Consider the following 16,126-nt stretch of genomic DNA (forward strand, 5'->3'; position numbering starts at 1 on the left):
AATGAGATGACCAATTGAAGAAAAATCACAATGCCATAATACTAACAAATAATAACATGAATCTTCTAGAGGTCCTGCAATTGCTAAAAACATATTTGCGATGACCAATTAAAGAAAAATCATAATGCCATAAAACGAACAGGCAATAACTTGAATCACAATGCCAGCTGCATAAGGCATGAAATCAGCAAGAAGATGCACTAGGAACAATAACATCAAGGTAAACACAATACAAATAGATTCCAAAAGTCAATTAGACAGACGGTATTAGAGCCAAACAGACATCATAGATTCACAGAAGCGCATGTCCGCTATATATATATATACGTATCGCTCGCCCGCGGTTCGTAAAGCGCTAACCCTAATTCCCCTCATACCCTTCTTTGACGAGGGCCGGGTCAGCTGCCGGGATCTTGACGTAGCCCGCCTTCTTGGGGCTCTCGTCGGCACCCTCCTCGTCGTCGCTGTACTCATCGGACCCGCAGATCTCGTGCCGGTGGGTGACGAGGGACCAGGCCAGGCACATGGTGGCGGCGGTGAGGGCCCCGCACCCGACCCCGAAGAGGAGGCCGACGACGACCACGAGGATGTCCTTGGCGCGATCCTGAAGGGAGCTGAACCCGAGCGCAGCGGGCTCAGCGGAGGCGACCTCGCGGCGACGGAGGAGCACCGGCCGGGGGATCATCGCGGGGCGGGGGTCGGGGTGGAAGGTGCGTATCGGGGCGATGATGCGGTACACGGAGACGAACCCGGAGGTTCGGTGGAAGCCGGGGAGGGCGTCGTCGTCGGAGGCGGTGGTAGTGATGGTGTAGGTAACGAACACGGTGTTGCAGGGGTGGAACGGGACGCCGGGACGGGCGTCGGCGTAGGCGGAGAGGAGGGAGAGCACGGCGAGTAAGAGGGCAACGGCGGCGGGGCCGGTGGCAGCCATTGCAGGATCGGAAAAGGGAAAGGTCGAGAGAGAGAGAGAGAGAGAAAGATGTGCAGAGGCCACGGCGTAGGCCACGAGTTTTACCGTGTGGTTGTTGGAGGATGACAACATTGGGCCGGATGAGCCGGTTGACCCGGCCGGTTTAATTGGGCCTACCCCGAAGATTGCAACGCTAACATGCATTATTAATCTTATGATGGATGTCACCACATTTCGCCCTCCTAATGTTTGTATTAGCCATGCCCTTCACCTTAACCCTTATTGCATCTTTCATTATCTTCTAATTAATATGACGTAAAAACTTGATTATAGATAGTAAAATTATATGATCAAATCTCACTTTCTTCACATCTAAGAATGACGATGGATAACATAGATTGTGTTGTCGATCAAAAAATAGAAGAGCAGGTGGTCTCCTCCTCGTATACCAAATGATACCGATTTGAGCATGTTCTCCATCAAGTTTCTCTATCAACCTCGCTAGATTTGTCCCTTCCTGATATGAAATCTGAAGCTGTCTACTGCTGGTGCAAATTTGGATGTTTGATCACTGCAGGTGTCAGATTCTGAACTAGATTTGTCTGTTCAGGAGCAAGCAGTCTCACGCTCTTTACAACTAGCTCTGTTCCTGTCTCTTTCGACCTCTCACTTCCCACTGCATGATCTCGAATCTACTTTGAGAGCCACGCCACGCCCACGAATCCCAGATTCATAAACTAAAATCCAACTTGCGCTCAAATCGCTGTGCTACGTTCCGAAATCATCCCCCTCTTTAACATATCATGAAAGAAAGAACATGAAAGGCAGAATCATGGAATGGTACGGTCGTGCATGCAGTGGATTTGATGCGAAAGTGCTGTAGAGAGATCGATGTGGTACTACGAGGAAGAGGCATATGTCCGGGGAAATATGCCTTGGCCGGGGGCGAGGATGCTGAGGGGGTCGAACTGCGCCTTGCGGGCCACAAACCGGTCCCAGCGCCGGCCGAAGTGATCCTGCCATTGGCCCTGGGAGGGGTGGCGCGCCAGGTACTGCTTCGCTCCGATTCGGGGGTCCGTGGCGACCTTTGCCACGCGACGGCGGCGGCGGAGGAGGTCTCGGAGGCACTGGGCTGCGCAGGTGGCCGGGTTGGCTGACCGGAGCACTCCGACGATGTACATCACCTGCTCCTCCGCTCTGCCTCCCCCGTCAGGCAGCACAGCCGAGCTGTTCGCGTCCCACCTGGAAGAGAGGTATTAGCTCCTACCTGAACTCCACCGATAGCTCGAATCGGCGAGTGCTGTGAGGGTATGTGGGCAATTCGGGGAAGCAAAAAGGGAGAGAGTTCTTTCTTACTTGTCTCTTAGAAGTGGGTAGATGAGAACAAGGCCTTCGAAGTCAGTCGGTGAGATGTTATCCAGCAGCAAGTCTTTGAACTCTCTGATCCCAGACTTGGGCACAAACAGGTTGAGCCATGGGTGAGCCACCTCCCACAGCCCTCTGCTCCTGAGGCTGACCTCCTCCATCCTGACCCTGTTGAGGAAATCGAAGTAGGAGACTTCCACACTATAGAAATGCGAAGGTATATGGCTCATCTTCCTCGAAATCTCGGTCACGACCTGAAAGGAAAGAAGCACATCAGACCTTCCCCATCACAAGGCTTTGAGCTCAGAGGAGGAGGAGGGAGTGGATGAGAACGACTGACTTGCTCCACATCTGTGCTCTCGACTTGGTAGTCATGGATGGCAAACTCGATGCAGTGGTACACTCTGTAGTTGCTGCCGTTGCTGTCGAACTCCGGGGTGAACTCCAGATGAGATGGAAAGGCGACGGATGAGCTGTGGAGGGACTGCTCGTTTAGGAGGATGAATCCCTCGACATAGTCCACTGCATCTGGCATTGCAACCAACAGTTCTTGGTCCTCGGTGAAGGTCTCGAAGTCGTCATAAAAGGCTCTGACCCACTTCACCTAACCATGGCAAACCACTCGGATTGATCAGTGAACTCGAGGATCAGAGAGAGGGAAAAAGCTGCGAGCTTTTTGGAGTAACCTTCGGAGGAGCATCCTGGAGCAGGATCCTTGCTCTCGTTATGATGCCGAACTGGCCCAACCCACCCAGAGCCGCAAAGAACAGCTCCGAGCTTTCAGTGGGTGAGCATGTTACTTGCTCTCCTTTACCTTCAACATAGAACAAGAAATCAAAATCTACTACGCTCAATCATCATAGGAGGGGGGCACAAGAGATTGCTTTTGTTGTTACCTGTCACCACATCGAGCTGCAAGACATTGCTGATCTGAGGTCCGTGCTTGAAGGTCTGGCCACTGATGCCGCCATTAGAGAGAGTCCCACCGACGCTGAGGTAGAGGTAATCGGTCCAAGACCTTGGAGCCAGCCCAAACCTCAAGCTCTCGCGTAGCAGCTCGATCCAAAGAGCTCCACCACCGACATCAGCGTAAGAGGAACCGGACTCTCGTCCACAGTGGATGCTTATGGCGGAGGGCAGGGAGTCCATCTCGATGACAATGCCGTCGAGGGCCTGAGCTTGGCCATCGATGGAGTGGCCTGCTCCTCTTGCTGCAACTGTGACTTTACTGAAGGATGAAGCAGAGAGAAAGCCGAGGAGGAGTGAGATCTCTTTTGGGGATTGGGGTCGAAGGACGGCGGAAGGGGAGTCGAACACGATCCTCCCGAAGTCCAAAGACGAGGTGTCTGTGGTCTGGTGGAAGTTCAAGGGGCCAAAGTCCATGGGGCTCTGGATGAACTTGCATGGTGAACAGAGAGCTATAAGAAGAAACAGGATATTGACTCTGGTACAGAACAGAGCAAAGTCCATAGAGGGAAGAACTTAATATTCTTTCAATTTCTTCTAGTTCAGAGAGGGAACATGAGAAGAAAAAATTGAACCCACAGTGAATATGAAGCTAGTAAATGACCAAACAAAAAAATTGAACCCACAGTGAATATGAAGCTAGAGGCACCCTAGCTGGGCTTTGAGGACAGGAAGAAACAAAGAGCAGCAGCAGCAGCACCAAATGATCAGAGAGAGAGAGAAGCAGGCACATACCAAGATCAACCCATGTGATCTCTTTACCTGCATGGCTGATCAAAGTCCTCCGCTGGACAAGCTCTTATGCGAGGGACCGGTACAATGAAGGGATCGAGATGGAACACGCCCTCTCTATAAGGGAGCTGGAAAAGCAGATAGGAACAGAAGTCTCCTGGTGGTGATGACAAGGGCAGAAGGATACATCACTCACCACTCTTTCCATGAGGGCATAAGCTACATTTATAGGAAGGCTGTGGGGGCAGGACAACTGTAGGTCCTGGCTGCGAATCTAATGGGACCCAAGTCCTGACAGAACAGGTTGCATGTGAGTCTCATCTCACCTTCCTCTCTCTAGCTTGCACACAGACAAGTGGCCTTCATCAACAGGCTCCTGCTGATGTGAGGAAATCTTACTGCGGGGTTGGACACGCAGCCTCTCTCCTGTTCCACCATCAATCTTATCTTGTGCTCGATCCTTCTTTTGTGTTCATGATCTAAATAAATCACACAGATCAGATATCACTGATGGAGATGGAGGAGCCACCCGCATGATCATCCAATGTGAGGGAATGTGGTGTCACTGATGAGATTGTTGGTGGCCCCCTGAAACTGCGACTCCACTTGTTACTCCGGCTGACCAAAGTCCTTGCTCGGGTGGCTTGGATTTGCCCAGTGAAGGAGGCAGGAAGGAGAGGACCAGGAATCAAATCTTTTGCAGTGGAGTATGGTGGAGAGCTGTGGCGATGTCCTCAGAGCCAATGATGATGATCGGCGGTGCACCACACACCCCAAGGACGGCAGTACCCATAGATCGCGTGGTGCAATCCGTGAGCCCTGCGCAAATGGCAAACGCCACCAGCCACCTTTTTTGTGGGACGACTCCACGGTTCAGCTCCACCCTGCCCGCTCTACTGTAGCTTTTCCATGATCTCCAGGCTCAAAAGTTTCGTGGCCATTCCTTTTCTTGTGTTCTACAATGCTGCGTCCCTCCACATGCAGCAGCCATGAGATAAAGAATCCGTGCAGGAAAGCACCAGGGAAGAAGATGGGAGGATGATATAGTGGCCAAACTATTTGAGCAAGAAAGAAAAAGAAAGGAGAAAGATAACATTAGCCTGTTGACTACCTTTTCACAAGTAAAGAAGCTTGTCTCTTCTCTGCAGCAGGATTCAATTGGCTGGTGTTCGACCATAGCTTGCTTGAAGTACATTCCTCCTAATTTCTGTCTAGGAGAAGAAGACTCCACCTTATGTTCTAACATCAAACCAGGATTGCTTGCCTCCTAAAAGAATGAATTGGATATTATGATCCTCTCTCCTTGAAAGTGCCAAAATTACTTGGATATCCCCACTGTCATAGTAGAAAGAGCAGTCATATACTTTTCACAGTCGCTTCAGCTTTTGGAACCACTCAAAAGTTGGGAGGATGGAGACCTTCACTGGGCCCAAAGAGATTGAGGCTTCTAATAGGCAACCGTGAATGGCCACTCAACTGGTGGTCCTCATCCTACTTGCTTTCACCAGCCATTGGAGATGTTAATGATCTAATTAACTATGTGATGCTATGACCAAGATCAAGCTAAACCAACCTTTAGCATGTCTTTTCCTCTTGGTGTGCACAAGGAGGGAAATACTTAGCTTCGCATCATGCAGAGAGCTCTTCAGCTCCCACTTTCTCATCCTCTGTTTCTTTCTCATAGCAAATTGATTTCTTCTTTCCATTTTGTAAGTCCTCATGTCATCTCTATCTATTTCCCTTCTCTCAATATTGCTTGAAGTGGGGCAAATTACTGAGCTGGATGGCTCTTTCCTGATACTAAACTGAGATTTTACAAGGAGAAGCAGAAGCAACACTTGGGAGCCATCATTCAAATCCTTCGAGCACAGAGAAGAGCACGGCAGCCAAAAGTTTCTTTGAGCACTGAAACAGTCCTCCATGCTTTTGTTTTCTCTCTTTAAGGAATGTTCCACTGCGAGTGAGGAGTAAGTCTGCATGAGCTCCACCAGCGACAGTGGAAAGACCCTCCCCAACTTGTTAGCATGTTATCTCATATCGTCCTTGATCTCCTCCGACATCTTTTCTTTTATATATTATCTCTCTTCTGCACCCATTCTTGTTGGCCAGATAGCCCATGTTTTCCTCTCTTACTTGTGAGGCCTTTTCTTATCACGAGCTCGATAGCAAATCTACTCCTTGATATGAACCCATCCAGACCTTAGGAGCGAGTAAACCGTGGAAGGGTCATGCACTGTGGACATTCCCAACTTGGACCTGTCAGTAGTCCTCCTGCTAAATCTAGCCATCACATGTGCCCTGTTCTTGTTCATGTGCCGATGTGTGTGGCCTCAAGTTCCCAACTCCCTCGGCATGAACAGTTGATATCGCCGGCCAAACCTGTGCTCTGTTCACGGGACAATGAACATGGCAACTTGCAGGCAAACCCCACAGCCGATCTCCCTGTTCCTCTCGTGCCATGCTTATCTTGTACACCATCAGTGCAAAGAAGGTGGCAGTGGCAACTTGCAGAGCTGGGAGCCTGAGACCGTTCCTGGAGTCAGACCTCGAGGATGAGAAACCTGGCATTGATTAGAGTGACAAGTCAGTGACATCAAATCTGGTTGCAGGTCGTAATCTCACGACGAGATCGAATCGAAGGTGGGTCATACACAGGCATCCAATGGCAGCTACATTGTCCGAATCATTTGTATATAACCCTGTGTAGAGTCTCAGAGGCAATAGCTAACCTTGTCATGTGTCAACATCTTATCAACATCCTCGGGCACGACAAATAATGGAAATTTCTACACTGTTCGATGAGAAATTTCCACTGATAGTCCCCCTGTTTGGGATGATCTTGTTAGAAACTCCTCACCGGTGCAAACCTGAACAACATGAGAGTTCTGATTCAACTAGCTTATTCAAGTAGATGTTGTGGTAGAACAATTTGGGATTTTGCAGTTCATTGGAGCGAGGATCTAAATACTAGTTACTTACCGTAAACTGAATGATATGCAAATATATATGGTTACTTACCGTAGAGGAGGAAGGTGCATTCTGCCGATGACATGGAGCTGTGCATTGTGTCAACGACAGGAAATTTAGGATGGGAGAAAAGGCAAACAGCAACCGCTCTGATACCATCATGATCAAGTTAACTTCACCATGTCTGAAGAAGAGCAGAGCTCACTGGAGTTGCAGACTCCTGCATGGTGCTGCTGCACACCACAATACAAAAGAAATAACAACCATTTCATTAGGTCAAAGTTAAGTTTACCTTTCAATTCGAATCCAGATTTTGCTGAAGCTAGATTGCTTATCAGAAAATGCAGTCACTTCTCCAGCTAAAACAAATTTGTGCCAGCAAAGTTAAATATCTTTGTAGAGCTTAAAGAAATCATCTTCCCAAAAAGATATATACACTGATATCTACATATGAAAGAAATCTAAATAATATAAATGACACAGATTTGACATCAGGACACCATCAAAAGCAACATTTTGCCTATAAAACTTGGTAACCATATGTTGTTCAAGGTAAAGAATCCTGAAGCAACCAACTCTGATATTCCTAACCAGATAAAAGTCATGTTGGACTAGTGGATGATGTTGCATATTATAGTCTCCCAAAAGGATTGCAATCAAACCGATCAACTAACGAAAACCCCATTTATGGATAAAGAATTTGGATTTGAGATCAGATTAGGTAATTTGTCAAAATCAAGGCAATTCTTTTTTATTTCTGAAAGATAAAAATGACAACAATATATATTGATCAAGGCAACATATTGACCACAATATATATTGTCAACACCAGAGCAATCCTCTTAGCCTCGATGCTTGCTGGAAGTCAACTTTTTCTATGCAATAAAATAGAGGAATATCACAATCCAACATAAGGTCACGGCAAATATTATAAACTCTATGACAGATTATTATTCATTTCCAAAATGATCAAAATTCTTTGATTAGGATAGTCAAAATAAATCCCAACAAATTGGAGTAATAGAGACTATTGTCATTTAATACTGCATCCAAACTAGAAAGAAATGAATAAAGACTTCAGCAATCCTCAATCTTCATCAATATTAATAATAAACAAAGTAATAAGAAAATAATGCCATACCATTAAATGGCATAAGCCACTGAAGAAACCTCGGACATGGTCTTATCTTCATTAGAAACCAGGCTTTGTTCAGTGGCTTGATGAACATGGTTTTGATGTAATCTGTAATATAAATTTGTGAAATATAATCTCAATGGTTCACAAGAATTTTTTCCATGACATGATAGTCAAAATAAATCCCAACAAATTGGAGTGATAGAGACTATTGTCATTTAATACTGCATCCAAACCAGAAAGAAATGAATAAAGACTTCAGCGATCCTCAATCTTCATCAATATTAATAATAAACATAGTAATAAGAAAATAATGCCATACCATTAAATGGCATAAGCCACTGAAGAAACTTCGGACATGGTCTTATCTTCATTAGAAACCAGGCTTTGTTCAGCGGCTCGATGAACATGGTTTTGATGTAACCTGTAAGATAAATTTGTGAAGTATAATCTCAATGGTTCACAAGAATATTTTCCATGACATGATATTGCACTGAACCTATTCATTCATGTCCAACTATAAATTTCCTCAAGTTGGACATTGCAGATTAGTGTTATCTGTAGTTGTTCTAGCCTGTAATTAGTGTTCTATTGCTAATTTAGATAAAATAAGACAAATTAGCTAGACTGAATAACTCACTAGCTCTTCTAAACCATCATATAAATTCACTTCTTTGCTCTTCTCTAGTGGTAAAGGATGAGATGCTACTAGAAAAGTAAAACACTTTCGAAGGAAGAATAAATCCACATATGCAAACCACTTCATCCTAGTAAGTTGTTCCCAAGAGGTAAAATGACCATCAGCCAACTTAGTAGATGCAGATTAGAACTCAACAAAATCTACCAGTCATGAAGAGAATAAACAGATTCAGTAGTGTCTATCAGCCAGCTAGGGCCAACTGAAGGTAGCACATCATGCCAAAGTGTGTCTTGCTCAATTCCTCCTCATACTGTCCATGTTATTGATAAACTAAGATGTAAAGGAAAGGGGAAATTTGAGTTAAGCCTGAATATAACCAAGTCATGTACATAAGGGTCAATCCAGACCAGAAAACTGCATTGGCCTAGCTCCAGTTGTGTTTAAAACAAAAGAGGAGTAATTTTACTGATCCAAAGAAGCACCAAGAAGAATCAAATTCTAACTCTACAGCATGCAATTCATAACCTTACCCAATTAGTTAGTCGTCAGAATCATTGAGGGGTATGTTCATGGTAGTAAGTTATACCAAATTAACAGAAAAAGCAGCATTGATTCAGGTGCTCCCTTTCTCACTGAGAAATCATGCACTCCATGTATTAAAATGCCCTTACACATCAGATGCATCAAAAGTGAAAGAACTCTGTGTCAACCATGATCTTTGGATGATACCAGCTGCTATAATTCACCTTTTTTTTATTTTCACAGAGAATCCATTAGTTTTCTCTGTGAATGCGACATGTATCTCTTCCTGTTGAAATGGCTTCGTCAGATCTCTATTGATTCAGGTGCTCTCTTTCTCATTGAGAAAACATGCACTCCGTGTATTAAAATGCCCTTCCACATCAGATGCATCAAAAGTGATGGAACTCTGGGTCAACCTTGATCTTTGGATGATACAAGCTGCTATAATTCACCTTTTTTTTTATTTGCACAGAGAATCCATTAGTTTTCTCTGTGATTGTGACACGTATCTCTTCCTGTCGAAATGGCTTCGTCAGATCTCTATTGTCATAAGCTGCAGCCACAGCCTCCTAGTTCTAGCATCAGCATCAGCTTCTCCTTCAGCTTTCAGACTGCCCAGCCTCATAGGCGGAGTCTGATCAGGGTGCTGCTTCTGACCTCATACCTTCTATTTCAACTGAGAAAATTTTACAAGTCAAATTTTAGGTACGAGGAACAAGATTGAGATATTTTGAAAAAAGCAAGTTGAGTTTATCATCCGAAACTTGAATGCATTTGTATAAGGTCATCAATATTGATTCTAAACTAATTGTTTCTTTTCTAATATAATAAAAAAGACAGCACACCACATCATTAATGTTCAATCACCTAAGTTTGAAATTCTTCAGTACAACATAGATAATAACAAAAGCATTTGCAATTACCAGGCTATCTTCGCATTGTTGCAGCACCTTTTGTTTCTTCTGCCTTTTTAACTTGTTTTGTCTTGTCAAATCAGGATTTTTAAAGTTGGTCCAAAGGTATACCAACTTTAAACTCCATAATGAGGTACATGCCTATAGTAAGAGAATTATCAAGAACTTAATTTATAATATAATAATATGTTTCTAATAATCAATCATATACTGTCACGTCAATTGCTACATACTTATATATTTTTATAAAACACATTCATAATTTAAAATAATTATACATGAATGAAGACTATAAAACAATGGCATCTAGGTTCATGAGAACATGTCATGACACAATTAATATATACATGAATCATAGAATACAGTTGATATGCAAAAAATATAACATTTAATCATATTCAAATCAAGGTCTGCAATTTCGTACCGTACCGGAGTTTCGACGATCGCTCGGTACAGTATGAAACTGTATACCGAGCGGTATATCGCTCGGTATATATATATATATATATATATATATATATATATATATATATATAAGATTATATATATTTATATATATATATATATATTTAAAAGGCGACGTCGCCTTTTCCTTCCCCACGCGGGGCGACGTCGCCTCGTTTATATATATATATATATAATATTATTTTTCGTTCCGTTCGGTAGTGGGCGGTCCGCGTACCGGTATGCCGTCAGACCGGTACGTACCACCCGTACCGGACAGTATCATTTGGTATTATCTTCTTTGATTCAAATAATATATCAATATATATGCTTATCCAAGTTCCAATATATTAAAACCTCATACCAAAATTGCATAAATTTTTTTTAAGATTTTCATTCAACAAGCCACGTGCCTCAAATCCAAGCTATAATTTATTTACACAATTATTCAATCAAATCTTTATCGATAAGCAACAACAAATTCTTATAACTAGTTCTTTTTTATAATTGTGGTCTACTGCTTTCTAATGATAAATGTTCAATAATGGGACTGTTTCTCATCACAGAGTTCAGTTTCCATTTTATATTGGTTTAGTAGGATTTCCATTTATTCCTTTAGTGAGCATATATGAAATGGCCCTTTTAAAAGAGAAAAATAAGAAATAAACTTTTTGTCCCTGTATAAAATTCGTGAATGCCAGAACTACTCATCAAACAACCATGATCATGCTTTTTTAATTCCTTCTCTTTACAGGAACATCTATCTCAAGACCTAAACCTAAATTTCCTTACTTTTAGCACTGCTTTGGTGTTAACCAATTCCCCTAATGGCATTGTTAAAGCTTGCAGAACAACAATCTCATGAACAGAGTGGGCAAAAGAGAGATGTGGGGGGCTTTCTTGATTTTCCAATAAACCAAGAAAGAGAACAATAAAACCCTGGAGTCAATCAATTCTCCAAGAAAATATTCTCTTTTCTTCGCCAAGTCCTAACATGTACTACACAATTGATAGGGCATATTCTGGTACCACCCCTCATGGCAACAGTTAGCAGCGCCAACGCAGAGCCTCAGGGCCGATATGGTGCATTGCATCAACGTAACACCTCAGACTCGGATCGGACGACCGCTTGTTCCCGCGCTGTCCGAGGCCGTATGAGACGACGCCGCATAGCACAAAGCCACTCCGGAAAGCTCGGAATGACATCGTGTGACGCAGATCCGTGCAGGTCGATCGGCACTCGCACAGGAGGTACAAACCGATCGTCCGAGGAGTCGGCCGCCATTAACAAATTACGTACGATCAACCCTCGTTTGCAGGTATAAAAGCCAACCCCCTGATCGGCATCAAGGGAAGGACTTTGAGCATTCAACTCCGTCTTACTTCACTCAATACTAACTTAACCTTCGGAGGGATCGAGTTGAGAAATCCCCCTCTCGACCTCCGCTTGTGTTCAGGAGCCCGACGACGAAGAAGCAGGCCACTCGCCAAGAAAGAAGACTGCACTGCCACTCGCCAAGAAAGAAGACTGCACTCAGGAGATGAGGATCAAACTCAACCTGACCCGATGCTCGCTTCCGTCACCCGAGCATCCGCATGGATAACCTTATGCATCCGGGATTGGACCGAGCCGTGCTGACACCTCGGCCACGGCGTAAAGGTTCACTAACAATAATGACATCCTAGTAGAACAACAATCTCATGAAGCAAGAAAGAGAAAAAAGCTGGGGGTTTTCTTGATTCCTTTTCTTCCCAAGAAATGCTTCATTAAAGAATAACAAAACCAAAACCTAACTATTAGGACTGCTTCAGAGTCAACAAATTCCCCAAGACTCTTTTCATCAAGCCCTGCTCGGTACTATCTATCCAGTGACATCGTTAGATCTAGTGGAACAACAATCTCATAAACCAGGAAAGAGAAGGAGATGTGGGAGGAGAGTTCGAGATCGCTCACCCAAAAACTCGACCTCGATCGGCGCGGCTGGAGACCTCTTCGATATGCTGGCGGAGAACGATGCGAAGTCCCGACGGGGCTTCCCCCACCATGGAACCAATCGCATCGTCTCTGTGACGGGTTCGCACGGCGACGGCTATTAAGCTGGGAATTTGTGACCGTTACGGTCCGAACCGACCCGACCCGGGTTGCGCATCTCTTCGACCGGATGGACCGCCTTGAACCGATATATATATATATATATATATATATATATATATATATATATATATATATATATATATATATATATACCAAATTATATGTTGTGTTGTTGAATATTAGTATTTGAATTATATTTTTAGCAAAAAATTAAGTGGGAAATCTTATAATAAAATATCAAAAAATTTACTGATTAAGTTATTTGACACTTTCTTATAAAATTAATTTATTAATTTTTTTAAATTTATTTTTTTTATAAAGGGTAAATAATGAAAACAAAATTTAAATTTAAGATTTTACGATAAACAATTAAGATCTTTACTAACTAAGCTAACTGACACCTTCAAATTAAATAAAAAATTATTGATGTAACTCATGAAAGCGTATATTTCTTAATTAGTTTCCATTCGTTTGGTCGGCACAAGAAGGTCTCACATGTACACACAATAATGCACTGTCTACTACTAATATATCTCGAGATGAACTCAATATATGGTATGTGAAAGTACTCTTTTCAGGTTTCATTTGTGAACATCAGCCGATACCAGACATCATACCATTTATGAACGGCACAAGGGAATTCTTACAGTGCTACTACTGTTCTTGTGAGAGAGGAATTCTGCAAAACAAAGTTTTGTGCCAACTGTGTCGCAACTTGACATAGAATCAAACCAGCACATGCATGGAATTTTAACAACCATAACCTACTAGTAGTAGTCAATTTCCTAAAGTTGTCCGTGATCGAGCTCTTTAATCGTACTCTTTGTTCGAGCATCTTCACTCGACATCGAAGCCCTTGTCTTGGAGCTCCTGTATGACTTCATTCCTCATGCGAAACCATAGCTTTTGAGCTTCCTGTTCAAATTTTTGAGACTGCAATTGTTTTTGCAGGTTGTCAATATCCTTATCGCTGTCTATAAATCCTTTGGGTCCAATGGTTGTGCCAAGACTTCCTCCGCTTTTAATGAACTCGTCGACTGCGTCTTGGTCGCCCGGGTATGGAAATCTTCTGCGCTCATATAGGTGAGCCATCTCTTTCTCCTCCTATATACACAAAAAAAAAAATCCCTTCAAGTTCTGTTGTCCAAAGAAAACGAGAAGGAAAGATATGATGAAGAACAAGCTAGATATGCTTTAATGAGGATATTAATACTGTTATCTCCACACATAGGACCAAAAACATCAGTTACTTCATGAAACTACAGAAAGTGGAGCCACATTCTGTTCAGGCACTGTGTCTTGGGCATACATGGTGAACTAGAAGAAGCTGACATAGAAAAAACATCAATAATTACTCAATTCATATATCCATTTAGATTGCTGTTGTTTGTGGCCGAAAAGACGAAGGCCCACTTTGTTCAATTCTACAAAGCGTAGAAGGCCGAGGCCAGCATATGATCCGCTGAAAGAAAGAAAACTGCTTCATGACAGTGAAATAAGAGACCAATATATACTTCAATTAGTTACAATTTTAAGCATAAATAAATTACAAGTTTCTCAGGTGATATAACAATTAAACACCTTTAAGCTGCCAAATTCCATAAAGACTACAACATTAGTTAAATATAAGACACATTCTAAGGCCAGCCAAAAACAAACTCTCACCCTATACCAATCTTCTTAAAAGTACAAATTATCTGATCAAGAAAATACCAGAAACGATTGGAATGATTATCCTTATTGAGTTCAACTATACAACCACCACGGGAAGAGCAACATGTGCCGCTCTCTGCTTGCTAGGTTGCTAGGGAAGAGCGGATTATCTTTAGCTCCAACGTGACACAGTCGAAAGATAGTTCGTCACATCAAATTAACATTTTAACACATGGCAACTAAACTTGATTTTGATCAAGGGAAAGACAAGGACTCAAAATTTTATTTTTTTCAGACTTCCATCATGGATTAACAAGAGGCTGTCTACACTTTCATCAACCAAAACCCTAGGTTGTTTCAAATGAAGATTCTATGAGCTAAATAATTACCTTGAGTAACCTGATCAATCTCCACATAACGAGGATGGACTTCGATACTAAAATAAGTCATCTATGATGATGCCTTTCTGAATCAAAGAAAGAAGATATATAATTATGAAAGTTTCTAAGCAAGAAATGGCAATCCACATCTATAAGCAAATATAACCCTGGTTGGAAGCTAGACTAAAGAATTAGCTGATAGGACTTTGATGGAGAATTGGATTCCATAAAAATATATTGCTTATACATGCACTTGTAAAGTACTACAAACACAAGAAAACATTTTAAATTCAACCCAGGAAATCGATGGAAGAACGTATTCTCACCTTTGGCCGCGGCTGAATATTCCACCAACCCAGCGGAGAAGTTTCATTCCACAACCAAGCTAGCCCAAAGATCGTATAGGTGTAGAGCATAGCTTTCCCCATCTGCTTGACGAAGTAAATATCATCCTTTTCAAATCCAAGTTTCCTGGAGAACCATAGCACAGTGTTCTTCAAGAGTAAGCAGCTATATCAACACAAAGAATTCAAACCACGCGTAAGCTATAATTACTTGCACGAATCACTCACCTCATAATTCTCCGAACTTTGAAGAACCTGGCCATCAGGAAACCTGGGCCAAGTATTCCAATCGACTCAGTGAGACATTTAACCGAACAATCGGCAGATCACTACCGCAATCAAGAGCAGGGAACAACGAAAGAAGCTAAATTTCACATCGCGCGACGACAAAGACGCAAGATTGGAAAACGGGATGGGGAGAGAGAGAGAGAGAGAGAGATCAGAACTAACTCGTAGAAGTAGGGCAACCGAGAAGGAGGGTGTGCAGGCGAGGAGTAGCCGCGACGAAGTAGACCTGCCTCGTGGCGCCGGGGACGGTGGATCGAAGCACGGCGGCGGCAAAGATTCGGGAAAGCACACCTGTGAAGATTACACGAGATGGTATTGCATTGTTCTATTTATCTTCTTCTTTTTTTTCTCCTAATCTTTCGCCGTAAAATTCAATTACAAAATGACCAAAATATTCTCTTATCCAAAAATAAAGGAATTTGCGATGTTTTGACCATTTTATAAAGGGGGATTCTGTTAAGATGAAAAGAAAAGAGGTTTGATCCGAGAAAATCCAAAAAAAACTGAATTATCTCGAAAAAAAGCCTAAATTCATTTACTAAACGATGGAGAGAAAAGACAGATCCAAAAACTGGCGACTACGAGAGAGATCACAAGGCCGCCGGTCCCGTCGAAATAAAATTCCTTTTTTTTTTCCTTCATACTGGTTTTCATCTGGCTTCGAATTTCCATATTCCAAAGCCGAAACATTAAAAGGGCGACGTAAAATAAATTGAAAAGGAGTTGTTTAGCAAAGGTAGAATATTCATTAATGCAATCTACCCCTCCACT

At 42.8% G+C, this 16,126-nt stretch overlaps 3 protein-coding genes across 6 annotated transcripts; all 3 read right to left on the bottom strand.

The window, feature by feature from the left end:
* Positions 1-184: 184 nt before the first annotated feature.
* On the bottom strand, positions 185-1,002 carry LOC135645894 (uncharacterized). Its single transcript, XM_065164782.1, has one exon. The coding sequence runs from the start codon at positions 929-931 to the stop codon at positions 362-364; it is 570 nt and encodes a 189-aa protein (XP_065020854.1). The 5' UTR covers positions 932-1,002; the 3' UTR covers positions 185-361.
* On the bottom strand, positions 185-8,492 carry LOC135645893 (cytokinin dehydrogenase 3-like). 3 transcript variants are annotated; one of them, XM_065164778.1, is made up of 9 exons: positions 8,398-8,492; positions 8,082-8,183; positions 6,992-7,170; positions 6,703-6,840; positions 3,172-6,534; positions 2,962-3,089; positions 2,616-2,879; positions 2,267-2,529; positions 185-2,152 (listed from the first exon to the last, which is right to left on the bottom strand). In XM_065164778.1, the coding sequence occupies exons 5-9, from the start codon at positions 3,743-3,745 to the stop codon at positions 1,810-1,812; spliced, it is 1,572 nt and encodes a 523-aa protein (XP_065020850.1). In that variant the 5' UTR covers positions 3,746-6,534; positions 6,703-6,840; positions 6,992-7,170; positions 8,082-8,183; positions 8,398-8,492; the 3' UTR covers positions 185-1,809. The 3 variants fall into 3 exon arrangements, with proteins under 3 accessions (XP_065020850.1, XP_065020848.1, XP_065020849.1); XM_065164776.1 differs by having other exon boundaries at positions 6,992-7,173; XM_065164777.1 differs by having other exon boundaries at positions 3,172-6,840; positions 6,992-7,173.
* Positions 8,493-13,241: 4,749 nt separating this feature from the next.
* On the bottom strand, positions 13,242-15,940 carry LOC103974902 (uncharacterized). Of its 2 annotated transcripts, none has more exons than XM_018821958.2 (4): positions 15,518-15,940; positions 15,296-15,396; positions 15,050-15,194; positions 13,242-13,794 (listed from the first exon to the last, which is right to left on the bottom strand). In XM_018821958.2, the coding sequence occupies exons 2-4, from the start codon at positions 15,328-15,330 to the stop codon at positions 13,528-13,530; spliced, it is 447 nt and encodes a 148-aa protein (XP_018677503.2). In that variant the 5' UTR covers positions 15,331-15,396; positions 15,518-15,940; the 3' UTR covers positions 13,242-13,527. The 2 variants fall into 2 exon arrangements, with proteins under 2 accessions (XP_018677503.2, XP_009388081.2); XM_009389806.3 differs by having other exon boundaries at positions 15,296-15,338; positions 15,518-15,906.
* Positions 15,941-16,126: the final 186 nt, after the last annotated feature.

Source organism: Musa acuminata, chromosome BXJ3-8 (genome assembly GCF_036884655.1).
Source record: "Musa acuminata AAA Group cultivar baxijiao chromosome BXJ3-8, Cavendish_Baxijiao_AAA, whole genome shotgun sequence".
Taxonomy (NCBI): domain Eukaryota; kingdom Viridiplantae; phylum Streptophyta; class Magnoliopsida; order Zingiberales; family Musaceae; genus Musa; species Musa acuminata.

Excerpts from the sequence above, each read along its gene's own strand:
- LOC135645894 (XM_065164782.1), bottom strand. The coding sequence starts at position 931 with ATGGCTGCCACCGGCCCCGCCGCCGTTGCCCTCTTACTCGCCGTGCTC.
- LOC135645893 (XM_065164778.1), bottom strand. The coding sequence starts at position 3,745 with ATGGACTTTGCTCTGTTCTGTACCAGAGTCAATATCCTGTTTCTTCTT. Across the intron at positions 2,880-2,961 it reads TCCAGGATGCTCCTCCGAAG|GTGAAGTGGGTCAGAGCCTT; the intron begins GTTACTCCAAAA and ends TGCCATGGTTAG. Across the intron at positions 2,530-2,615 it reads AGAGCACAGATGTGGAGCAA|GTCGTGACCGAGATTTCGAG; the intron begins GTCAGTCGTTCT and ends CTTTCCTTTCAG.
- LOC103974902 (XM_018821958.2), bottom strand. The coding sequence starts at position 15,330 with ATGGCCAGGTTCTTCAAAGTTCGGAGAATTATGAG. Across the intron at positions 15,195-15,295 it reads AAAGTTCGGAGAATTATGAG|GAAACTTGGATTTGAAAAGG; the intron begins GTGAGTGATTCG and ends ATGGTTCTCCAG. Across the intron at positions 13,795-15,049 it reads ATATTCAGCCGCGGCCAAAG|GAGGAGAAAGAGATGGCTCA; the intron begins GTGAGAATACGT and ends TTGTGTATATAG.